At 40.2% G+C, this 26,313-nt stretch overlaps 1 protein-coding gene across 4 annotated transcripts in view; it reads left to right on the top strand.

Moving 5' to 3' along the window:
- The window catches only part of pard3bb (par-3 family cell polarity regulator beta b), a 259,615-nt gene that overhangs the window by 88,248 nt on the left and 145,054 nt on the right, over positions 1 to 26,313 (top strand). For all 4 annotated transcript variants that reach the window (XM_083537986.1, XM_083537987.1, XM_083537984.1 and 1 more), the window contains exons 6-9: positions 6,530 to 6,591; positions 16,230 to 16,313; positions 22,335 to 22,460; positions 24,061 to 24,455. In XM_083537986.1, coding sequence (XP_083394112.1) covers positions 6,530 to 6,591; positions 16,230 to 16,313; positions 22,335 to 22,460; positions 24,061 to 24,455 — 667 coding nt within the window. The remainder of the gene's footprint in view (positions 1 to 6,529; positions 6,592 to 16,229; positions 16,314 to 22,334; positions 22,461 to 24,060; positions 24,456 to 26,313) is intronic.

Raw genomic sequence — 26,313 nt, 5'->3', positions numbered from 1 at the left:
TAGCTCATGTCTAGGAATAACAAAATGCAGTACAATGTAGAAGTGCCATATTTATTTATTCGCCAGATTTCTACAAGTAAGACAAGGTTTTTGTCCCCCCCCCCTTTTTTTTTTTAATAATATAATGAAAAACACTCACCTCACTCTGATGTTATATAGCACGTCAATATGTGGCATTATGGTGAAGAAAACGATTCGATTGATATATATATATATGTGTGTGTATGTATATATGTATGTATATGTATGTATATGTATGTGTGTATATATATGTATATATATATTTATGTATATATATATATGTATATATATATGTATATATATGTATGTGTATATGTGTATATATATATATATATATATGTGTGTGTGTGTATATATATATATATATATATATATATATATATATATATATATATATATATGTATATATATATATATATATATATATATATATATATATATATATATATATATATATATATATATATGTATATATATATATATATATGTGTACGCCTGGGCACGCCTGGTCCTGTGCACATTTTCCATACACTGGACCCCACATTTTATTTATTTATATATATATATATATATATATATATATATATATATATATATATATATATATATATATATATATATGTATGTATATGTATGTGTGTATATATATGTATGTGTATATATATATATATATATATATATATATATATATATATATATATATATATAAATAAATAAAATGTGGGGTCCAGTGTATGGAAAATGTGCACAGGACCAGGCGTGCCCAGGCCTGTGGGGACATGATTGTTACATGCAGGCTTATTTGTGTGTCTGATGTTCTCGGCTGCCGCTAATTGCTCTGGGAGTGTTTTCCACATCTGTGAGCCCCAGGGTTTAATAGTTAGAGCCTGCTGTAGTAACAGTAACTCTTGTTACTGTAAATGTATCACTTATGCTGCAACTGTCTGGCACTTTGAGGCAGCAGAGATCTGTTGAATGTCCTGGGGCAGGCTGTTCACTAGCGATGCTACATAAACATATTAAAGGTTCTAGTGATGCTTGCAGGACAGCTGTTTTTCCGGTTAAATTGCTTCAATAATGAATAAACGACGATTCTATGAAACGGGGAAAAATGTGGTGTTCATTCTATGCTTCCTTTAGAGTGAAGGCGTATACATTATTTTTTTCTAATGCCAGTACAGTTCACATTTACTTTCAGCTACTGTGTGTAAGATGTAAGGATTTCTAATGCTACTTGTTCTGTCTTTTTCTACTGTAACAACCACAAATTGCAGTGTAACATTTGCAAACTACTAGTCATTGCACATTCAAAGAATTCAAGGTGGTTTCCTAAACCTCATACTACACACTTAAAAAGTACTGAATGTCTAAACATTGATTACTGTTGATATACTGATAGTGTATATAGTTCAGTATGGTACTAGGCTGTTCTTAGATACTATTATTACACCCTATGGTATTAGTTATAGAGGGTGTAGAGGTAGTTGAATGCGACTTCTCTCTGCTCTGATTTCTTATCATGTGACTTTACTGACTCTTGTATTGTCCTAGCTGGTTAATATGGTAACCCAAGCTCATGAACGGTCACTTCTAAGTGTGTTGTGTTGCCCTATTTGTGTCCTCCATGTGCACATATACTAATACATAGCCATTACAAGTTTTTGCTTATTGAAGATTTGGTCCAGATTTAGGGGCCGCCCTTTCTGTTATGCTTTGTATTACTAAAGATTTCAATCACTATGGGGATTTGTGCTCATTCAGCTACAGTAACATTAGCGAGGTCTGGTACTGATGTTGGGTGAAAAGGCCAGGGGTTTCAGTTCTTCCTGGACATGTGTATGGGATTGAGGTCAGGGCTCTGTAAAAGCTGCTTGTGTTCTTTCATACCTGTCCTGGTAAACCATGTCTCTATAAGCATCGCATTGTGTGCAGTAGTGTATTCTAGTGCTGCAGCCGTTTTGGGCCTTTAGGTTCCAGTGAAGGACAAATGGTCATTGTGCAGCTTTCTATACAAGTTTGTGGTAGCAGGGGAAGACCAAATGTTCCCCAAATGTGGGTGTAAAAAATGTCTTGTCAACAAACATTTGGCAGTATAGTGTTTGTGATTTTTGTGTGTTTCGAAACAATTTGCATTCTCCGGCCCCCATCTCCGAACTAACTAGTTAACGATACCCGGCTTGCTTGCTGCAAAACATAACTTTTTTCCAATGTTATTGTGTGATCAAATACTCTGATAAATATTGTGTGATAATTGAAGTAAAATACAGCTGGTCAATGACGCATAAGTGTGAAAACTCGCCAAATCTAATGCGACAGCTTTAAAGGGGAAACATGCCTGTCAGCTGTTGCACTACACTCATTGGCTAAATTATTGGGATATTTATCAACTTCACGGATTATTTACTTTTGAACCATTGATAAAACTGAACTAAATGAGTCCAGCACAATACCGGGCCTTTAGTTCTCCTGGTAGTAGTGCATGCTGTTATTATACAGTTAAACACAAGCGACAATAAAGATGACAGCCAGGATTGAATATCCTTGATGTTTTTTGCCAAGGTTGCACAGACTGTGTGCTACATCACACATTTTTGGTAGAAAACAGACAATAATCACACAGTATGTTATTTCTCTATATTAAATATCTTTTAGTTCACTGTACTTGCTCATACAGTCCCTTGACTGAATATTGATTTTCAACAGAAAAAATCATCAGCAGAACTCTACTGTAATTAATGGACAGTCTTAATTGAATCATATATCTTTTACCTCTACCCCGTAAACAAACCGGTTCTCAGTAGTAAACCAAAGCCGGTTTGACTACATTTAAAAAAAAAAAATGGCAAAGATTCAGGGTTCAGCTGTGATGCTTAGCTATTAGAGCAGACAGTCATTGCTAGAGCTTTGGATGTCCATCGAGGTAATTGCGTTTTAATTTGTACAATCTGCTAAATGCTGTTGCTAATGTGCACGCTAATGATTTCACCCGGAATTCTCCGATGCGTCCTTTATTAGTACACACGGCGCTGCGCTTTGCCGTACCACGTACGGGATTTCATGCAAATCGGCAGCCTCTGTCCTTTTGAAATGTATTTCCAACTCCCTCATCTAAACCCTCTCCTATAATCATCATCAAAGAGCCATAGAAATGAGAGTGAATAGACCTATTTGTTATTGGGTCTATGAAGCTAATAGCAAGGTACTGTGCAGCATGTGTGCTGCACGTTTTTTCAATCCGGTGCTGGATACACACATGTACCCACACAGAGACATCGTACATCAGTCGTTTGTCTTCCTTTTGCCGCTGTCTGCCGTTATCTGTATCTCCGCGGGGGTTCGGCCGGCGTTTACTCTCGACACGTCATTCGTTAGAAAGGGCTGAGCGCAGGTAGATCATGCTGCAAAGAGCAAATAAACCCAAAGACATATGTTCTGTCAGATCATTTGCCACCGGCTAGATGAATCCATTCTTTACCGTAATGAGAAATATCACTAAACCGTGGTTAAAACAGCCGAAGCTAATTAGTAAATGTGAGGGAATGATCAATTGCAGGCAGGAGATACTAATTAAAATGAATTGTTAGGGTAGTGCCTGCGTAGGGTCTTCTAAACGTTTGTTTTTAAAAAAAAATTTCCCCCCCGGAAAGTCACTGGGCCGTCTCGAGTCCTTATTAATGAGGATGTCTGGTTAAAGCTATCTATATTTATGTGAATCATGTCGTCGTTTGTCACGTCACTGTTAATTCAGCGCCTTGTCTTTTTAAGGTGTGTGCGACGTGCTGTTATGTTATTAAATCAAACCTTTTGGGGGCCACACCTTCACTTCTCTGAGAGTTAATTTACTAGACAGTAATTTTAAGCATTTTTTTTTGTATTTGTATGGAAATGTACAGAACATAACGAGCATACTGAGGACCTTTGCAACAATATATTTAGTAGCCATGACTGATTGGCAGAAGCCCAGGGGAATGCACTGTCTTTATGGTTAGAGCGTGGTGTTGCAGGCAGCGTTTAGTAGAAAGCAATTGATTTGCATGCTGTATTGAGAGCCTGCAGCACGTGAACATCTCCAGTTCCGGTCGACTCCACAGCTGGGAGAAGGCAAGACCAATTGCCTGCTCAGCTCCAGCGCTCCGATTACACACTGCTTTTTTTCTTCCTGCACCTGCACCTTTATGCCACCTTCTACAGTGAATACAAACGCATATTATTGCAACCTGCCTGGTTTAAACGTGTACATTATTCACTTCCTGACATTACTGAGGATTTTTATTTCACTGAGGAAGGTAATGAAATGCGGGGGAATGGAATATTCACAGAAGTAAAGGCCTTTTTTCTTTTTCCTCCGGGTGCACTCAGTTACATCTGCATGTACAAAACTAAAAGGTATCTCCAGATCGATCTCTCTCTCTCTCTCTCTCTCTCTCTCTCTCTCTCTCTCTCTCTCTCTCTCTCTCTCTCTCTCTCTCTCTCTCTCTCTCTCTCTCTCTCTCACCACTACAGTGACATCCCTTGTCTAGATCAATGTTGATGGGGTCAAAGGTCTGAAGGAAGTACATCAGGGCTTTGCGCTCGCACTGAACCCTGATGCACTTCCTGTCCAGCATGAAAGTGTCCAGTGATTCATTGCTGTTGCTTGAGTATAGAGACCCTCTTACCCAAATGCTACATGAAGCAATTACTGAGAGGTGATGATTAGCATCGTACACCACCATATACATCTGTGTTTGAACTCTCTGCCCCAAATTCACGCTAGACATACGGGGCAGTGCACTCCTGAGCCGAGAACACGCTTCCTTATTAACAAGACTAACGCCAATGTGTAAAGCGGTGCGCGTGAAACATGGAGACGTGAGCAGCTGAAGTTTGGGCCCGTCGTAATTGCAGCCCAGCTCATTAAAACATGACATGAGACAATGAGACGCTGAACAACCCCCCCCCCCCCCCCATGCTAATTCATGAGTGTCATTATATAAATGCTTGGCTGCGCAAATACAGACTACACAATCGTGACATCTTTGTAGAGAACAATTTTACTGCTTATAGAAAGTGAGGTATTTGAATGCAAATATATGCAGATTATTCTTTGTTTAAGCACATTCATTTATACCAGTGTGGGATTAGCTTTCATGCAGGGTTACAGGAGTCAATGTGGTTGTAAAACTGTTTGTTTCTGTTGTTGCGGAAATGTACATGCTGTGCAAGTTGGATTGTACTTATTCCATAATGTTACAACAAATCATAATTTTAGGCCTAACAGATTCTTACATTTGCTTTTCTAGGTCTGAAATAGTTTTAAACATGAGTTGATTTCAATGTCCATGTAACAGCAACTGTTATGCTCATTAAAATGTAATTTTATATGAAATTTAGAATGTTTTTTTGTTTGTTTGTTTCCGTGGTCTTTTGGTTCTTTCGTTCACTAGTCCAAATGTAGTTCTCTTTATTATAACTACAAATGAGACCAACATGCAAAAGCCAATTATCTTTCTGTTTTTGGCACGAATCGCTCTTGAATTGTACCACAAACCGGATTTAATTTTTTTATTATGATGAAGTAGAAGTTTAGCTTTTCTTAATTTTCTTAATGGTCTTAAAAGGTCTTAAATTTGACTTTGTGAAACTTGCAGAAACCTTCTGAAAGGACTTTCTGACTTAATAAACAATGAAATAGGAAGAATTTATCATACCAAATGATGCAGTCTGGTCAGTAATAGTAAAAACCGTGATAAACGGACGCCACCCCAAAAATGCTATTTTATGTACAGTACAGTACAGTAAATTTCAATATTTCAACATAAAACTCCATAAAAACAATTACCTATACGTTTTTTGGACTATGGTGCTATCCAAGAAAATCAGCCGAACAAATTAGTTATGTGGCAACCGCAATTCCTTGATAAACGGGGGTGCGAGATTCAAACCGCGGTAAAGCGGGGGGGGGGGGGGGGTTACTGTACTCGCTCGTGCTCGTTTGGGATGTTTTTCAATTTGTGTGTGACATCTATCTTTGTGGATACATGCCGCTCCTTTTTGAAAATGGAACCACACAAAACGGACATTTCTGCACTACTGAGTACTCAGTAACATTGCAGCTATTGAAAGACACTTCAAGATCACATTTTCCCATTAAGATCATGCATAATGTGCACAGCCTGGGCCTGCTGATCCCCACACACAGTCTATTGTTCTTCAGCTGTGTTCAGTAATTACTATTTAACTAGCGAAGATATCAATTCATAGTTTTTATCCAGCTGTATACCAACAAGCTCTTTTGCATGCCAACGTGTATTTGTTGAAGCACATAATAAATGAGTCAGCTTGCCGGAATACATGCAGCACAACTGCTGACCCTTGTAATGTCTTTCATTGATAGTTTTACTACTGTAATCACGTCACAAGCTGAGGTCTGGTTATAAAAGTAGTGGGGTTTTTTTTGTTCTTGTTTTTTTTAAAGCATTTATTAGTGCTGTGTGTAAATATCTTTAAATATTTCTTTTCCTGACAGATGGATATGGATCAAAACTCACTGGACGTGAATAACAGCAAAGCTTCTCTCTTCATGCTCAGGTAAGGTGTGTGAGAGTGCATCCACCTACTGTTGCACTGTCAGGATGAAATTTACCAAACGTGACCATTTTTTTTTTCAGTTTTGCATATAATTTAAGGCAAAAAATGAGAATTCTTTCATTTCTGGCTAAAAGTCTCCTGGGTCATGTGATATAAGCAGCAGATTCCGAAGGAATGCATGGCGTATAAGGCATAACTGTATTTCTGTGCATTTTTTAATCGTATGTATGCATTTTCCGAAAGGCTTTTCCCCAAAGAGTTTCGTCATGTATATGGGCTCTACAAACCCATTTTTATGAGGAATGAAGTATAATGGCATGCTATTACAGTTTTCTTCCTGAAGGCTTCCAAAAAAAAAAAGGTCTCCTCACGGAAAGCTTCACCACATCAACACCGGCCAATGTTCTCTGTTAAATAACACACCACTAAATGCGCATTATGATGTCGTAGACTGTACGCAGCATGCCCCGTTCAAGGCCCTTCCAATGAGGTTTTAGTGTACAATATTAAAAACAGATTAGAAAGAAGCACATGAGATTGGCGTTAGAGCTGGAACTCTTGCTAGAGCTGCGATCAAAACTGAAACCTCTGACCAATCGAGAGAATCGGAGAATAAAGAGAGACATTTCCCAGATCACTGCAGAAACGCGATACAGTAAAGCTACATATTAGCAGATAAATACAAATATATGAGAAACATCAAAGTGTTTACATTGTGACTTTTTTTTGTGCTCCAGATTGCGAAACAGTTTCCTCATTAAGGTTTATGTTCTTCCTAATGCAGTGTAGTTACTGCTAATGATCTGTTTTTTGCAGTGTAAAATAATAGGCTCATTATTAATCCAATACATTACCTAATGTTTATTAACTGAAATTTGACAGCTGTTATACTGTATGTGTGTGTTGTGTGTGTGTAACCTGTATTGGTGGTGTTTGTTTTATTGCGTGTTTTCTGCGTGCTCTTGGGCTTTGTCCTGCCCGGTTGTTTTCAGTCTCTCCTTGTGTAATTAGCGGACGCTCTGATTTCCCAGCTCTTTGCTGAAAAGATCAAGGCAGTGTTGAACTTGCATATGAAATGACGAATTATTAGGCGACTACAAAAGAAGCAGGAAAAAAGGGTTAAAGACACAAACATGTGCATAAATTGGAGTGTTTGTGGTGGGGGGTTGATGACTAATGAGATGGTGTGGGAATAGCCATGGCCTCTCACTTCGGTCCTCCGAGACCCAGAGATCTGACAGACAGACGCACAGCCCACGTACATCCACGACCTACATTAGTGTTGGTAAACAGGATGTTCGCTGGTCACTTGCCACACACCTCGGAAGCATTGCGCTTATGTACAAGCGCCTACATTTAATTGCGACTTGCAATTTCAGGCATTTGCCCGACACGCGTATCCGCTTATTTTTCACTCCTCCAACTAAGCAGCTATGGGGTTAAGGCCTTGCTCAGGGGCTCAGCAGCTTGGTGTGGCTGGGATTTGAACTCGCGACCTTCAGAGTATGTTATTGATGAGAGTTGTGAAGAGGGAGAATGAAGAACTTAAAGATCGTTAGGCGTTCGTCAGTATGAGATGACCGCAGGTAACAGTGTGTTTGTGTTACCGTTGGATTAAAATGTTAAAAATACTTGTTAGATTTCTTTGATATGGGTACATTTTCAGTGCTTTTTACTCATAAACCAAAAATTTGACATGAAGTGCTTTACTCATCTGTAAAAAGTAAAAATGCAAAAAAAAATAAAGAGGTTTCACTGAGAAATGACACATCATACGCTTTCGGTTATTAATTTGCTTTTCAATAAAGGCAGGCAAAAATGAACTGCTAATGAACAGCACCAATTTCTTAAATCTCTCACATTTCAGTTGTCAGTTTCGATTTCGCCAATGATTAGGTGATGTGTGTTTTTCCTTTCTTTCTTTCATTCTATTTTATTTTATTTTGTGTATTTTTTACATTTCTTTGCTGTTAAAACTTTCCATTTAAGTTGCAGAATAAGGAAACTGTATAACATCACAGCGCGTGACGTGCAGTTTTAAACAAGCTGTTTTTAAGAAATCAATAACGCCCGAGTTAATTACGCTGTTTTTGTTATACATGTTTGGATTGTTGAAGCGTACTGTGCGTCATTAACGTAGAACAAATGGCGAGCGACTATGCGCGTCAGCGTGCAGCCCCCCTGCGATGTCTTTCCCTAGAACATGGGGGAAATAGAATAAAATGTGTGGCTCTGAGGGCTGCTACGGAGGGCTGACAGAGTCGTGAACCTGGCTCTTGAACACATCTCTGGACCACCTCCAGCACCTCTCAGCGTGCTTCAACACTGTAGTTCTGACGCACACCCGCCTCGGGAATGCCTTCCACTCCCCCACTGCTGGCAAACGACCCTTGAAATTGAGATGCGGGGAAATGAATTATGGGAAATACAGAAATTGAAAGCCATAAGTGTGACCCACCGCTCGCTAATGGCGAGCCTATAGAAACGTGTAAAGTCAAATCGCTCCACTGCTCTTCACTTGTTTTTAAAAAAAAAAAAAAAAAAAAAAAAGCTACTGCGGAAACTATGCCATGAAGTGCCGAGAGAGAATGCATTATGGGTAAATTACATTACTTGCTTCTCACAGGAATCGTAACCGAAATGTGTGTGTGTGTGGGTGTGTAAGGTAGAGACAGTGATGCAGTATTGTTTGCATAAGTCCATGCCTGTGTGATCTTTCTTGTCAGTCTGTCATCGCTCTCTATCTGGTTTCCTTCCTGTGTCTGCCTTTCTTTTCCGTCTCTACAGCTCTCCTCACACCTCTCTGTGTATCTGTCTGGGACTCTGCTCCTCTCTTTGCTTGCTGGTTTGTTGTATTGTGTTCAAGCGCGTTTGTGTATCTGTGTCCCGAAAGCAGAAAGGATCTATGTCTCAGCGTAGAGCAAAGACTGTGTGTATCTATTCTTTTGTCTAAGTTCCGTTTAAGTTTTTATGATCTCTTTAAACCGTCTGCGAATCAAATGCCGTAACTGGTACAAGTCACGTGTACGCACGCGTATGTATGAACACGGACAACTTGCGACCCGTCACAGTTATAACACACACAGCTATAAACCGGACCTCACTCTTTCCCCCCTTTATTTCTCATTGTGTTTTATTTGCTTTTTGCTTTTTTTGTTTTGTTTGTTTTATTATTATTTATTTATTTTTGTATCGTTTTTGATATTTAGTTAAAATCTGTTGCATAATGTCTTCTTAAAATTTTTCTTTACTTTTCTCTCCTCTGCTCATCGCGTCTCGTCTCTTCTCTTCTCTTTCTTTCTTTGCTTTCTTCTAGTTTCTTTCCTTCTCTCTTGGGTTCAGCTCAGCTCCCTTATCTGCTGCTCTATTGTGCCTCTGACAGGCTGCTGTCAAAGCTCTGAAGCCTCTTTCATTGCCACTCAGTTCTTCATCCCCTTTTAACACCCTCTCTGCCACACACACACACACACACACACACACACACACACACACACACACACACACACACACACACACACACACACATACATATATATATATATATACGCAGAGAGATAAGCATCCTCTTTATCAGTGAATTAAGCTCTTACCTCTTCCAGCTCTTCCCGCCTTCGGCTCTGAAAGCTCCCTCGTCTGCTGAGGTTTGATCCAATCCGACAGATACGTTTCAGACGTGCCGTCTGCGTCCCTTTCATTTTGTTTTAGATTAACAGTGAATACGTAAGATTTGCTTTTTTTTCTGATACGTAAGATTTAGTAATGGAGGTAGGAAAGCGCTCTCAAAATCGATTAATCCTGACCTGTTCTAGGACAAAAGTAATAGAAGCTATGAGACGGTCGGCTTTTAATCTCAGCCCAGAATTACAGTGGATTAAAGTCGTATTGTGACAGCGTTTTTGTCCAGGTGCATCGATCAGGCTGCGGTGATGGACAGCGGGATCGACTGTGTGTTTTGGGCACTGTGAGCGACAGCACGGCTCAGAGCAAAGACACCATCACGGCCTGTTACAGGATCAGTGCAGCAGAGTCGATCAGGCCCAGTGTAATCACCAGAGTGTGGAGTAAAGCAACAGCAGGACTTAGTCTTTACTGGGGTTCCTTTATTCAACTCTGTATTCATATATACAATCTGTGAGACTCAGATTTCAGTCCATCTCGTATTCATCACTTGCTGTAATAATAATATTCATAACACACAAGGTTGATTTCAAAGGGAAATTTTATGTCAATAACATGTTCCACTCCCTGTTTGTCTGTCAGTAATATGTTGAGAATTTTCTTTCTTCTGAAGGGCTACAATCTTTCCCAGATATTGCAGACATTTGAATTGAAATGGCAGAGCAATGAGTCACCACATGGTGCATTATAAGGCATCTGACAAATCAAATCACAGAAATAATGCAGGACTCTTTTGGTAAACACATGGCACTAGTTATTGCTTTGGAATCAGTTTTCGCAGTCAATGTTCTGACATCGTGATAACACACACACACAACAAACTCGACACGAAGGTCCTTCTGTTATTTTTTTCTCGCAGGCTTTTGTGCTTTGGGATTCAATAGTAAATACGTATAATGTGGGTCGATCGCCGCAGGAGCCGCAGAGTACATCAGTAGAGTGCATTAAGTATGAGCGTGCATTAGGGCTCGCCTTTTTCTTTCAAAATATTATTTGAATTTGACTTAATTAGAAGGTTTAGTATGGTCATTTGTTCAATTATTGACGAGGGTTTAATGATATAGTGCAAAAGACTGAACATCAGCGACCTACCATGCATTTGTATAATATAAAGAACAGAAAGTGGACATTTGTGATGTAAAGCAGAGTAGAATCCAGATGCGTTACCCGATCACTAGCTGGATTTGACATTTTTCTGACCACTCTAGGGCTATTGAACAGTCTGCCAACTTTATTTGAATGGATTCCTACCCACTTTATATGTATTCGCTACATAACAGTGCCCTGTAATGCCCAGCAGAAGGAAATTCAAGATGAAACATTGAAGGGTGGAAATTAATACATGAAACGTTACTTCCAGGCAGGTACAAAGAGACGATGTATTTCAACGGCCAAGTAAAAGCTCCCAAGTACTGCTCACCCGGTAGCCTGCTTAATTACCGTATTTTCCGGACTATAAGCCGCTACTTTTTCCCCACGCTTTGAACCCTGCGGATTAAACAACGAAGCAGCTAATTTATGGATTTTTCCTGGGTTTTTCCCGGTTTCACAAACTTCTAGCCAAAAAACTGAGCCCCATAACATTATACCAATGAAATTGCGGAACGGGTTCTGGTGAACCAATGAAACGCTTTATATTAAATCAGATGCGCTCCCACTGAATCGCGCCGCACCACATCATAAATATGGATGATGTTCCTCTGACGTTTGACCTGCCGCTCACTCGGACCGTCTACAGGAAATACGAATCATTCGTCACGCTGAAAACAACCGGGCATGAAAAAACGCACTTCACCTGTGTTCTGAGCTGCACGGCATCGGGAGAAAAGCTTCACCAATGGTGATTTTTAAACGCACAACGATGACAAAAGAGAAATTGTTGTAAAAGGAAGGAGGAAGACAGTGAACAATGACTTTCTTGGTAGGCTACTATTTAGATACAAGTTGTGTAACAGACACTGTCTTTCGTTAAAGCCTGTGTAAAGTTCATTAGTTTCACTGTAGACACCTGCGGCTTATAGACAGGTGCGGCGTATTTATGTTCAAAATAAAAATCTTTGTACAATTCGGTGGGTGCGGCTTATATATGGGTGCGCTTTATAGTCCGGAAATTACGGTAGGTTAAAAAGCATATCTATATATAAGGAATGCCACAGCGTTTTTCTCTTCTTGCTTTTAGGCTCTTTCCAGTTATCTGTTGTTATCCATAATTTTTTTGCCGCATCGTCAAAACCGAATGTAGACAAACACAGTGATACAGCAGGTGCGTACACATTTGGGGGAAAATCCACAATCTGAGCAGTTTTCATTCCTGTTGCATGGACACATCTCGGACATGTATGTGAAATAAGTCCACATACAAAAAAAAGCGTGTTCGTGTCCACACAGCCCTGGAAGGGAAGGGAAGAAAAAAAAAAACAGAATCTGATTTACTTCAGCTCTGTAATGTGGAAGTAGCTTAAAGGTATAAATATGGATTTGTCTTAGGAATTTTTTAAAAGGGCAGGTGGGATCAGTAATCGAACAGTGAAATGCATTGTGTAAGTGTGTGTGTGTGTGTGTGTGTGTGTTCGTTCTTCATGAGTGACCCCGAGGTTTTCTCTGTGAATAAGTTATGTTTTGTTGAGGAAAGTCTCAGTTACTACTACAGGTTTGCTTACTTACATGCATACACACACACACACACACACACACACACACACACACACACACACACACAAATACGCATCAACCTTCTCCACATGTATCCTTCATTTCTCACCGTCCTTGCACATGAAAGCCGGAATCACAACTGTATTCAAATAGCTTTCTATTCAGACAAGAAGTGGCATCGAATTCTACTCCATTTCTCCTGAAGAGCCGACATATTCATCCTGTTAACTCAAATAACATCTTTCATGCTTTGTTGTCTTAATTTGTCTCTCATGAGCAAACCTGAGAGGACCTGCCACTTTGAAGGCGATGACAAGATTGAGAAACTCTTTTATTTTAGCGTGTCTTTCATTCCAGCGACCCCCCCCCCCCACACACACACCCCAATTCCATGTTTTATGAACGAAAGAGCAGGTAAATAAAGGGGACACCTGTGCCAGCGTTTTTCCCACCCCGCTGTCCTGCTCTAGGCCCCCTCCATTTCTTTCTCACCATCAGCCTTTCATTCACCCTGCCCCGTTTCTAAATCATTGTGGCAGCTCTGCCCCTGTAGCTCATTTCTTTCTTCATTAACATCGACAGTCTAAGTGGAGACAGAAAGCAAGGGAGAGGGAGCGAATTGGGGCAATTAGGATATGTGGGATAGAGGAGAGACGGAGTTGAAGAGGGGGGGATAAAAGAGAGTGTGTAGTGGTTGTTTTGTGTTTGTATGTATGTGTGCTATTTTTTCCCCTCATTTATTGCATGTGATTTTCATCAAGCCTCCATAATTAATTTCGCTCCTCCTTAAGCAGCTTCTTTCTGCTGTGTTTTTATTTGGCTTTAATTAATGTAAAGTTTCTGTGAGTTGATGAAACTTTGGTGCTTATTGGATCTTTTTAAGTTTTATCATTTTTGGTTACACACACACACACACACGTGCACACACACACGCGCACACTCACTGCATATAATTGGCCCAAGGCCTGTTTTTGTTTTGTGTTTTTGTTTTTTTTTGTTTATTATTATTATTAGTATTATTATTTTTACTATTTACTGACTTCGGCTTTGCCAACACTTGCAGTATGTCCTACACTGGTGTTATCTAATGTTTTCCAATAATTGCTTGTCCACACTGAAATGCACTGCTTTGCCCTGCACCATTTTATGCTGGCTGTTATTTACTTCATTTCTTTAATGCAGCTGTTAGTGGACATTCCTTTGAAGAAACGCAGTCTGAAGGTACGACGTGACCTGATCTTCAACAATGCGATCGAAATTGGAGTTATAGGTTTCGAGTATCACTGTGTTTATAGGCCACACTTTCATGTATTCATTAAGAGGAGTGTTTTCTCCTTTTCATTGTGGCTAAAAGAACAGAGCATGCACATGAGAAAAACATGCACATGCAGGCCTAGACTTCAGAACTTTCAAGAACTTTCTTATGAATTGACAGATTAACTGTATTATTTACTGTCCTTCTGACTTACTGTTGCTCACTGTAACTGGCCTTCATACTTTCATGCTTTTTAAAGGACTTATTTACTGACTTTCTTGCAGATTTATGGACTTATAATGGTCTTTTATTGCAGATATATTGATTGACTTACTGATCCATTTGCCTTGAGATGTAAAAGTCTGCTTTACAACTGACATAGCTACTGATTTACTTGCATGTTGACTGACTTACCTACTGGCAGACATAATGACTGACTGACTTCTATTGAGAATTACAGACTTACTCCTCTAGTTTGCTTGCGTATGTAAATGAGCCAGTTTTATATGTGAAACTGCAATCCAGAATCCTGAAATACAGATCAGATATTTTGCAGCTTGGCCTCAGCCTGATCAGATTAATCCAACTCGACATTTGGGAATTCATCTAGTGTGCAGTATTGTTCTTGGATGTCATATCTTGCAAAATCTTGCTGTTTATTGTGGCTGTCAGGTGTTACCATAGAAACAAACTCCTCGCTCTGGCTGTGTATCGTGCAAACTTTAAAGCGACCGGTAGGTTTTGAGCTGCACTGAAAATCATTTTTACTTAAATTGGCAGTTACATGATGCAACTTAACACCTACAACTCATTCTCTTTATTTCCTCGTCCACACACAACCTTACACAGTTACACACACACACACACACACACACACACCTGTGCCGCACACTCTCAAAATATAGAATTTAAGTAATTAGAGGGCTGGTGCTGATTGCCGAAAGGAGAAGGAAAAGGATGAGAGAGGCGAGGAGGAAGGTCAGAGCAGGATTAATGACGTTAGAGGGTGTTTGTGTGTGTGTGTGTGTGTGGTCAGCCTGATAAACTCATTAACAACACACGGCAGGCAAATGATTGCTTGCGCTTGGCGTCCCTTTCGCAGCGTTAGACGAAACAGCCTCAGGAAGAAAACCAAAACTAATCCGAACAGACTTTGAGTTTAAATATGTCCTGCATATAAAAACTGTTATTTGAAGTTACATGATTTTGATTACATAGTAAAACAAACCAAAAAAAAAAATCCATAGTGATTACAATAATAATAAAAAACAAACTTTATGCAGGCTTTAACTGAAACTAAGACAATTCTGTATCGAATTGTATTCACTGAATTGTTGCCTAATTTTTGTAACGGAAGAGTATGCCAAAGCAGAGGGGCATGCTAACACTTCTTCTATTGTATATTGAGTAGATATTTTTTGATGTATTTAAAGATTATCTGATGTTTTCTTTGTAGGAAATGTAACACAGTGCTCATAATATTCACAATGTAGGGAAAAAAATTTATGATTTTAGCAAGTGAACTTACTGAGACTGTAAACATGATGGTCCATTTACAAAAAAAAAAAAAAGAAAAAGATGTGTGCGTGTAGACGGGGGCTTACGGCATGTCTGCGAGACACCCGAGCATATCTCCGTCATGATGGTGTCTGTCTGTCATCACACAGTTGTTTTGCTCGAGAAAAAGTGTGAGTGGTCTTTCAAGGTCAGGGCTGTTAGTACTCCAAGCTGCTCTGTTCACGTTTATCTACATTTAAGCCCTGTATTTGTCCTCTCCTGCTGGGTAATCACGGGCCATGCCAAGTACTGTAACCACAGACACAGGAAAAGGCAGCGAGGGCAGAAAAAGTCTGAAAGTGAGGGTGAAAGGTAAATATGGTGAAAAAAGTTGGAGTTTTAAGACTGTGGATCTCAGAGCCTCAGAGTGTGTGTTTATACCACTGAGGAACAGCGAGTCTGTGTGCAGCTGCTATTTGCTCTGCTTTGATTCAAGTGTATTGAAATGTAATGTCTTTGTGTGTTTCTGTCTCTGTGTGTGTGTGTGTGTGTGCAGCCTAACGAGGACTGTGGAGATTTCAGGAGAACATGGGCCTCTTGGGATACACGTGGTGCCCTACTGCTCGTCTCTCAGTGGAAGGTTAGTATGTGTTTCTTTCTTGTTTTTTTTTTTTGTTTGTTTTTGTATTTTTATTCTCATTTCTTCTGTTGTTGTTTTATGTCGTAATTTCAAACTGCAAAACATGTGCTGCTTTAGAGTTACCTTGGATTCTTGAGCAGTGTGTATGAGCAGCAAAGTGGGGTAAAAACATAGCTACGTCAGCTGACTATAATGAGTGATACATACATACATACATACATACATACATATACAGTGAGGAAAATAAGTGTTTGAACACCCTGCTATTTTGCAAGTTCTCCCACTTAGAAATCATGGAGGGGTCTGAAATTGTCATCGTAGGTGCATGTCCACTGTGAGAGACATAATCTAATAAAAAAATCCAGAAATCACAATATATGATTTTTAAACTATTTATTTGTATGATACAGCTGCAAATAAGTATTTGAACACCTGTCTATCAGCTAGAATTCTGACCCTCAAAGACCTGTTAGTCTGCCTTTAAAATGTCCAGCTCCACTACATGGACTGGGGCTCCATGCAAGATCTCACCTCGTGGGGTCTCAATGATCCTAAGGAAGGTGAGAAATTAGCCCAGAACTACACGGGAGGAGCTGGTCAATGACCTGAAAAGAGCTGGGACCACCGTTTCCAAGGTTACTGTTGGTAATACACTAAGACGTCATGGTTTGAAATCATGCATGGCACGGAAGGTTCCCCTGTTTAAACCAGCACATGTCCAGGCATGTCTTAAGTTTGCCAATGACCATTTGGATGATCCAGAGGAGTCATGGGAGAAAGTCATCTGGTCAGATGAGACCAAAATAGAACTTTTGGGTCATAATTCCACTAAATGTGTTTGGAGGAAGAAGAATGATGAGTACCATCCCAAGAACACCATCCCTACTGTGAAGCATGGGGGTGGTAGCATCATGCTTTGAGGGTGTTTTTCTGCACATGGGACAGGGCGACTGCACTGTATTAAGGAGAGGATGACCGGGGCCATGTATTGCGAGATTTTGGGGAACAACCTCCTTCCCTCAGTTAGAGCATTGAAGATGGGTCGAGGCTGGGTCTTCCAACATGACAATGACCTGAAGCACACAGCCAGGATAACCAAGGAGCGGCTCTGTAAGAAGCATATCAAGGTTCTGGTGTGGCCTAGCCAGTCTCTAGACCTAAACCCAATAGAGAATCTTTGGAGGGAGCTCAAACTCTGTGTTTCTCAGCGACAGGCCAGAAACCTGACTGATCTAGAGAAGATCTGTGTGGAGGAGTGGGCCAAAATCCCTCCTGCAGTGTGTGCAAACCTGGTGAAAAACTACAGGAAACGTTTGACCTCTGTAATTGCAAACAAAGGCTACTGTACCAAATATTAACATTGACTTTCTCAGGTGTTCAAATACTTATTTGCAGCTGTATCCTACAAATAAATAGTTTAAAAATCATATATTGTGATTTCTGGATTTTTTTATTTTTTTTTAGATTTTTTTTTCACAGTGGACATGCACCTACGATGACAATTTCAGACCCCTCCATGATTTCTAAGTGGGAGAACTTGCAAAATAGCAGAGTGTTCAAATACTTATTTTCCTTACTATCTTATCTATCTTTATCTTATCTTATCTTATCTTATCTTATCTTATCTTATCTTATCTTATCTTATCTTATCTTATCTTATCTTATATATATATATATATATATATATATATATATATATATATATATATATATATATATATATATATATATATATAATGACTGGTGACATTGGGATGGCTAGACCCCTGTTCCCAAACTGCAGCAGTCAGTATCTATTAAAAGTGGTCCAAGGAAGGAACAGTGGTGAACCGGTGACAGGGTCATGGGTGGCCGAGGCTCACTGTAGCACGTGAGGAGCGAAGGCTGGCCCGTGTGGTCCAATCCAACAGACGAGCTGCTGTAGCTCAAACTGCTGACGAATTTAATGCTGGTAATGCTCGACAGGTCAGGACTTTTTTGGCAGCAAAAGAGGAACCAACACAATATTAGGCTGGTGCCATATTTATTTATACAGGTGTGTATATTTATGTTTCTGATTTATATTACGAGCTCTAGCCAAGATTCTAGATTTATCAAGTAAATATTTTCTGTTCTGTTCATCCACATCGAATACTATTTCTCATTCAAAGGTGTTCCTTTGTTTATTGTTAATGCTATAAGCAGCCATGTTGACTTGATATCATTTGCTGAACTCGTTGAGGAGAAATAGGAATTTCCAAATAGGAATTCCAAAATGAGGAGGTTTGTCTGTTCCAGCATGCCCCTCAGGTTGGGTTTATGGCAAAAGGAGAGACGGCAAAGGACAGAATCAGGACGATGTTGAGGGTTAAAGCTTTGCAGGTGCTGGAGGAGAGGGGCAGCATGAGCTGTGTCTGTGTAAGGCGATATGTGAGAGGTTTATGTTGTGTGTGAAAGCAGGAGTCACATGACTTCTGCGTCGTCTTTGAAAACCAGCCATAAAACTTCACGTTAGCTTCGCGAAATTCCTGCGCTTACATCGAAAGCAACCTTAAGAGCACTCGTGTGTGTAATGTTGCCTATAATAAATTACAGCATGTCTATGTGACACAGTGATGGTGTTGTCTAACAGGCATGCAGGATGGGCTTTTCCCTCACGCGCAGAGAGGATTCACACACCGAAATTGATTCATCACAGCAAGTCACATGAGAGGAGGGGAAAAAACAGGGCTCTTTATAAAGACATATTTGTCCCTGCAGGATTCTTTATTTCTCTACCTCACTTTGTCTGTTTTTCTAGCTCTCCGTCTCACAGTTGATCTCTATCTTTTCTCATCCTGGAGGGCCCATATGTTTCCTTTAGTCATGCCCACCAAACTCGTCCCATCAGGTCAAAGTTCACTTCCAGCTCAAAAAAAAGATGTCAATAGTATGACCAAATATTGAGCAGACCACTAATGTAAATAGATCTTTTCCTAATGCCATGTGTCTGGGGGCCGGAGAGAGATGATCTAATAGGGGTGAAGAGATCAACAGGCTTTGCTTCAGAGCTGGACACAGAACCGACCGTCCACACCAACATTGTGTTAGTGTATCCCAAAGCCTGAACTCTTAAATGCAGCATTATTGTTTTCTAATATGCTCTAGGACACCATTATCACCTCCCGATCGTCTGGCTCTGATATGTTTGTGAAGAAAATTTCACTTTCTACAGTATACGATTTTATTTATTTTTTGGCGAGTCACCGTGTTCGATTGTTCCGGCTTCCCTGAGGGTCTATTTGCTAATGTGCGCACGTATCTATTCTTACCGATATGTGACTGATATGTCTGTTTAAGATAACCGCGCTCTCAGAGATTCTACTGTGTCTCAATGCGATGTGGATTTTCTCTGTTCCTTTAGAAAAGTCTGTGTTTCCCAAAACTGAAAACTCTGAACACCACACCGACGCCACGCTGACGGCCCCCAGGCAGCTGCTTTAAGGGCTGCAAGACCAAGACCATTTATCTGTCTTTGTGCCGAGTTATTTGTTCCAAAGTTTCTCTGCTTATTGTAAAGAATGCTGACTTTGCGAAGTTTTACCAATTAGTAATCACAAAACAAGAAACTGCTTTGACTGTGTTTGCAGAAAAAATTTAATTCAGCACGTCATATATATATATATATATATATATATATATATATATATATATATATATATATATATATATATATATATATATATGATTGATTGATTGATTGATTGATTGATTGATTATGCAGCAGGAGATTTTCCAGGTCTGAATGGTTGGCATTACACCGTCTCTTTTAAGATGGTGGAAGACATTTTACACTTCTAACAATATAGTATAATAATATAACACAACCATGGCAAAAAGAAACATTCAAAATATCACTCCTTTTGCTGTTTTAGTCGATATGCCTTAAGGTTTGATCTGTTCCTAAATGCTTTTCTGCTCGCCATGGTTGAAAAGAGTGGGGAGTTGAGTGATTGGTTTGTCCTGACAGGAAATCTACAATCTGGTCATTTATATCTGTCTTCTTCTCCTCTCTCATCAACAAAGGTGCTTGTACACACAGAACTGACACACACTAGATATGTTTAGTTTTTGTAGTAAAAACTACAGTCTGTTGTGCATGTAGGTCTCAGGAGAACAGCCGTTGCTGGAATATTCAAATCAGCCCATCTGGTACCAACAACCACATCCCAGTAAAAGCCACACAAATCACGTTTTTCTTCATTCTGGTGTTTAATGTGAACATTAACTGAAGCTCTTGACGTTTGTCTGCATGGTTTTCTGCCTTGAGCATCTGCTGCCTGATTGGCTGATTGGATACTTGCTTGAATGGGCGAGGGTACGGCTATTGCCGTTGTGATATCTACTGTTAAAAGGCCATTGTTATGTATGCGGTACACAAATAAAGAGAACAGGAAGTCCTTTAGTAGTTTGCTGCGTGTTGAGTGCTTAAATGAAAACATGACGCCTGTGCGAAGACTAATTTAAGAGGTTAAGGCTGGTTACCCAAACGACAAATTAGACACAGTACGGTATTAATCCAAGCTCTTGCTCGACATCGAATTTAACAGTGTTTCTATTGTGTACTGAGAGGATGCAGTGGCTTTAAGTGTCATCAGTGGAACCCTTGTATAAGTGAGATGTATAGGTTTACATAGACTATAGTTTAATTTAAATATGGTAACGGGTGGACGAAGCACACACACCATGTACTTGAGTAAAAGGACCAAAGTATTTGCCTTCAAATGTACTCAAGTATCCAAACTACTATGATTTATTATGGCTATAATGTTCTTATTGTATTTTTTTTCACAAGACTATTAAAATGATCATGAGCCCAAAATCCTCTTTTAAACTTCTCAAAAAATAAATAAATAAATAAATAAAATAAGGCCTCGGGTGTTGTGGCAAGTTCGATTCAGGAGTTTCTTCCGTCATTTATTCCTCTCTGAATGTTCTGCTTACTGATGCTGAACTTAATGTTCGTGTTAAGAAGATACCAGCAAGCAGCAATCAGAGCACGTTTCGACCCTGATTGGTGACTTGCTGCGTGTTTGACCAGTTACGTTTTTATTCACTCATTATGAAAATATCATCTGACGCAAAAAAGTTCGGGGACCGCCGCATTACAGTACCTCTGGATACCTAATAAATCAAAGTCACCTCACAGAAAACCTCACCACATTTACAATTACACACATTTATATAATCTGTTAGTGTGGTCCTTCTCTATTGTTGCCCTACAGAAGCCATTCCGTCTTTGAATAATGGCACGAGATGTATGTTAATGTACAGGCAGCTAAATTATTGTCAGATTCTAAAAATGAAATGAATACCTTCTCTTCAGTGAGATTTGAGAATTCAACAGTGCAGTAGTTTAAAACGATGAAATTGCACCCTTGTGTTTTTTTTTTTTTTTTTTTTTTTCTTTCCCTCCTCTCACGGTTTTTACCTTCTGTGCGCACTGTAGCACTTTCGCCGATGGCGTGTAACAGCCAAAACAATTAATATTCGAAACATTTTCCGAAATTAAATTAAAAAGTAATTACAATGAAACGCAATTCAACAGCCCTAATGTTTTTTTCCGATTTCTTGCTTTTCCCCTCTTTTATTTATCACACCCTCATCACAGACTTTGTTCCTCTCCCAGTATGCAGACATGAACACACACTCCCTGTTGAGTTATCACCTCTCTAGTGGCATCACGGTGTTGTTTGTTGGAAACATTTTTTAGTTTAGACACAGGGAGCTATTATGAGTGTTTTCCTCTCCATCTGCCATTGTCGAGAGCTGGTCTCTTTTGTTGTAGAAGTGCATGCGAGGGCAGCGCAGGGTCATGTTTTCGTGCGCAAGTCTGGTTAGAATGACACTCGCAAACCTCCGAACTGTATCATTTTTATGTGCGTTGGCACGAGATGTAGAAAAGACTCGTTTCCCCTTTCGAGACATTTGAGTCGCTGCACACTGCTTCCCAGGTCCAGAGGTTACTCGTGTACAATGACGATTGTGCTGGGTGTGTTGCAGAGCTCTGGGCCTGCAGATCCGGAGCGTGGAGGAGAACAGCCGCTCCAAAAGAGAAGGCATCTTCCAGGACGAAGACTGCATCATCAAGATTAACGACACCGAGCTGATTGACAACTCCTTTTCACAGTAAGGAAATGTCTATACAGAATGAAAACCCTCACTAGTACAATTGGCCCGATTCTCCTGTTAATATCCTCCCTCTCTCCTCCAGTGTCTCCGTCTCCCGCACGCTCTTTTATCTGCGTCTTATCATAATGTACAAATAGACAGTCCATTCTCAGGCCATTGTTGTGAGGATTTGGCCCATTTAAGCTCATCACAACATTGGGCAGCTTTTCAAAAGCAGTGGAAACATGGCTCGAGCAGAAACATCTGTTTCATCCAGCAGCCATGGTCCTTGAAAGCTCCTCTGTGTTCCCACTGGGTGTACACACACACACACCCACACACACACACACACATGCACATGCACATTTACATGCCAGAGAATCATTATCTCACACTTGTTGTTACAATAATAGGCGACCTCACAGCCTTTCTTTTTTCTTTTACACCATGCCGTGGCTGACACGAGGTGGATTTGTTTATGTATTTGTTTATTTATGTCAAACAAAAAAGAAACTTAATGGTACACCTAATGAAAAATCCAGTGGCTTTGTTATATGCCGCAGGGCCGTTTCGCCGTCACGGTTTGGGTCTGCTTATTTCCAGGGGACACCACATGACACTCAGTATGCATCGCTGTACAGCTCACACATCATAACTAATCACTTATCTGTTGTTTCGTGGATGTAGCCGTCGGTACACGAGCAGCCGAGGCTCACACAAACTGTACAATGTGCCTGATCCCTGTGATATCTGGACTGTTTGGTACAGAAGGAAAGATCTAAAAGATGTAGAGACAGGATTGTTGGCCCGGCCTGATCCTGAAAGGTTTCACCGTACTCTCCCTTACAAATCGAAAATTGATGAGTCAGCATGCTCAAGCACAAGCAGCAACGCTCTGTGATTGTCCCCTCTCTTCCGAAAAATTCATAGATATGATATGAGACTCTTAATAAATGGTGTATACACCCGAGTCCTTTGTTCATTTTCCCAGATAAAACCCTTTTTTTTTTTCTTCACTCGGCCCATCCAAAATATGCCCGAAACTGAACGTCAAACAGTGAAAGAAAAACGTGTTCCAGTATCTGACGCCATTAAAGAAATATCTGCAGGCTCTTTAAAGTAATTTAACCAACTTTAAACTTCTTCTATGATGAGATGTCACTCAGCTGCACCCGCGTTCTTGCTCTTACTTTTATTATATGCATTATTTATACATACGCTTCATATCCCACATGTGTCCCATGGAGCAGATCAGTCAGACAGAAGGCTACAGTAATTTTATTATTACATTTAGGATGGATGGATGAGTCTGAAATTGAATTGGTTAACACAAACGAGAAAGAAGGATTGCTTTGTCATTAGTAAGGGGTAGAGCTCGTTAGTCACAACCCCAATTACGCTGTCTCTGGAATGAGCTTCAGCTCGACTAAAATAAATGGAAATATTACATTTCATTAATTGCTTTCAGATTCGGCATCATTATTCATTACACATTACATAATCACGCACGGCGTTTACATTCTTTAAAAAAAGGCTTTATGGAATTATAGAGACTCAAAACTTCTGTGTGTCTGCTGTACTTTTTTTTTCACTCCCTCATTGCTCTTTTTCCGTGCAGATCACAGGAAGTGTTCCGGCAGGCCATGCGCTTGCCCGTTGTACGTTTAGAGGTTCTCCCCTTGGCCAACAAAGAGCGATTCGAGAAGAGTATCATCGGCCATCTTTTCAACACAGATGGCCATGATGGCACAGCCCGGCCCAAAGAGCCTCCTCCCATGAAGGTGAAGCCCATGGTGAGACCTGCAGATTCCTCTTCTGGCAGACAAGCCGGACCTCAGGAGAGCAGCAGCGCGAGCACGGAGAACCGTTCTCTCGGATCTCCTCTTCCCGTCAATCTTTACCCAAGAGGCAAGAGCAGTAGCCCTGTACTCAGAAAGAGCCACACCGTCTCCCCTCTGGTCGCGTTCACCACCAAAAAGGGAGGCAAAAGGCTCAAAATTGATCTGAAGAAAGGTATGTAGATATGTCCTAGTGCGGTTACCTTCTCAGTAAGGATGCTTTAGACAGCACGGGCATTTAGTTGAGGATCAAAACAAGTTTTGTTTTTGTTTGCGACAGCATAAGAGAGGAATCATCTTGCTAAGTGAAATGATTTGACACATCCTGTTCCAACCAGAATGTAGAACAGGAACCAAATATTGCTCTGTGTCATATAAGGAAAAAAAATCCTGACTAAGCATGCTATTGTTGATCAGCAATCCACATCTGGGCCTGATGGGAAAGATTAAGCAAGTCCTCCTCAATGAGTGGTTACTATAGAAACGCTAACGAATTGGAGCAAGAGCATTTGTATAAACTTGTCGTTAGTCTTGCAGCCTGCAGTAACTGTCAGAGCTGCAATTACAGGACATTAATCAGCGTTTTCTGACTAAAATTTCACAGACAGACAGACAGACAGACAGACAGACAGACAGACAGACAGACAGACAGACAGACAGACAGACAGACAGACAGACAGACAGACAGACAGACAGACAGATAGGTGTGTGTTAAAATAATCTTAAATCCAACACACATTTCAAATGTTTTCGTTCATTTTCATTATAGTTGTGCAAGAAATGGAGAAAGTGGTTAAACAGTTTCCCACTTAGGCTTATAAGGGAAGAAAAGGCCCTAAAGTTTCTTACCAAGAACCAAATTTGTGTTCTCCGCATTCATAATGGTGTTATTTTTCTCTCTTTCTTTCTTTCTCTCCCTCTTTTTTTTCCCCCTTTTAATGTGTAGCGTGTTTTTCTGCGCGCCTGTAACTGAATGGATGAAGCCATAATTTCAGCCTGCAAAGTCTATTAAGTTCTTATTGATCCAGCCATTACTGATGATCCGAATTCATTGCAGCAACAGAAAACTGCTGACTATAAAGGGATTGTGCTAAATGACCAACATAAAACACCGGCGCAGTGCTTCCTGTGCTCCGCTTGCCGGCGTGCTGAGTCCGTTTCCGTTTCTCATGCCAGAACATACCAGGCCGTGTTAAAGATCATGTGTTCCCTCACTGTTGCTTTGTCCATCACCGCCCCTTTCTCCCTCTGTTCCCGGGACTTCGGCGTAGTTATATCCTGCTGTAAAAGACGTGGCTCTTGTCACCCAGCAGGCGATTGGCTGTCCACTAATCTACCTATCAGTCATCCTGACAGCACCGAGACCCTGATAAGATTCGCTGCAGCGGAGGTCACAGCACTGCAGGCACACTCACACCTTTAATACCTCTTTTCTCAGCTATGCTGTCAGACCAAAACTGGCATTCATCTCCTCCACCAGTCTATCACACCTACTCATATCATAGTGCCTGGGCTAAACCTTAAATAGCAGAGTATTTAAATAATGACCAAAACGTGAAATATGGAAATGAAACCAGCTTAATATTTACCTGCTTGATTGTGGGGGTTGTTGTTGTTTGTGTTTTTTGCTCTTGCGAGGTGATTGTAGTGAGCGCATTAATAAATCTGCTTCCTTTGTTTGCTAATAATCCGAAATCTCCTTTACTAAACAGGTCATGGATCGTACTTTGCAATGTGGATCACACTTAATTCTTTGCTCCAGGTCTTTATGATGGATGTATCCACACGTGAAATTAAACTGTAGTCTGGCACTGATAATGCACTGACTCAGCAGTTTGCAGCTCTGCATTTTAACACACACACACACACACACACACACACACTTGGGCTTCTTCGTTCATTGTACAAGACTATGTGCAAATCATCTCTTCTTTTTTTCCTGACTGCCTTTACTTTTGGATTAATTTGTCTTTCTTTCTTTCTTTTTTTTTTTTTTTGTCATCGCTACATTTTCCATCTGCACTTTCGCTGCA

The sequence above is a fragment of the Silurus aristotelis genome (genome assembly GCF_946808225.1).
Source record: "Silurus aristotelis genome assembly, chromosome: 3".
Taxonomy (NCBI): Eukaryota; Metazoa; Chordata; class Actinopteri; order Siluriformes; family Siluridae; genus Silurus; species Silurus aristotelis.
This window is presented reverse-complemented; position numbering and strand designations above follow the sequence as displayed.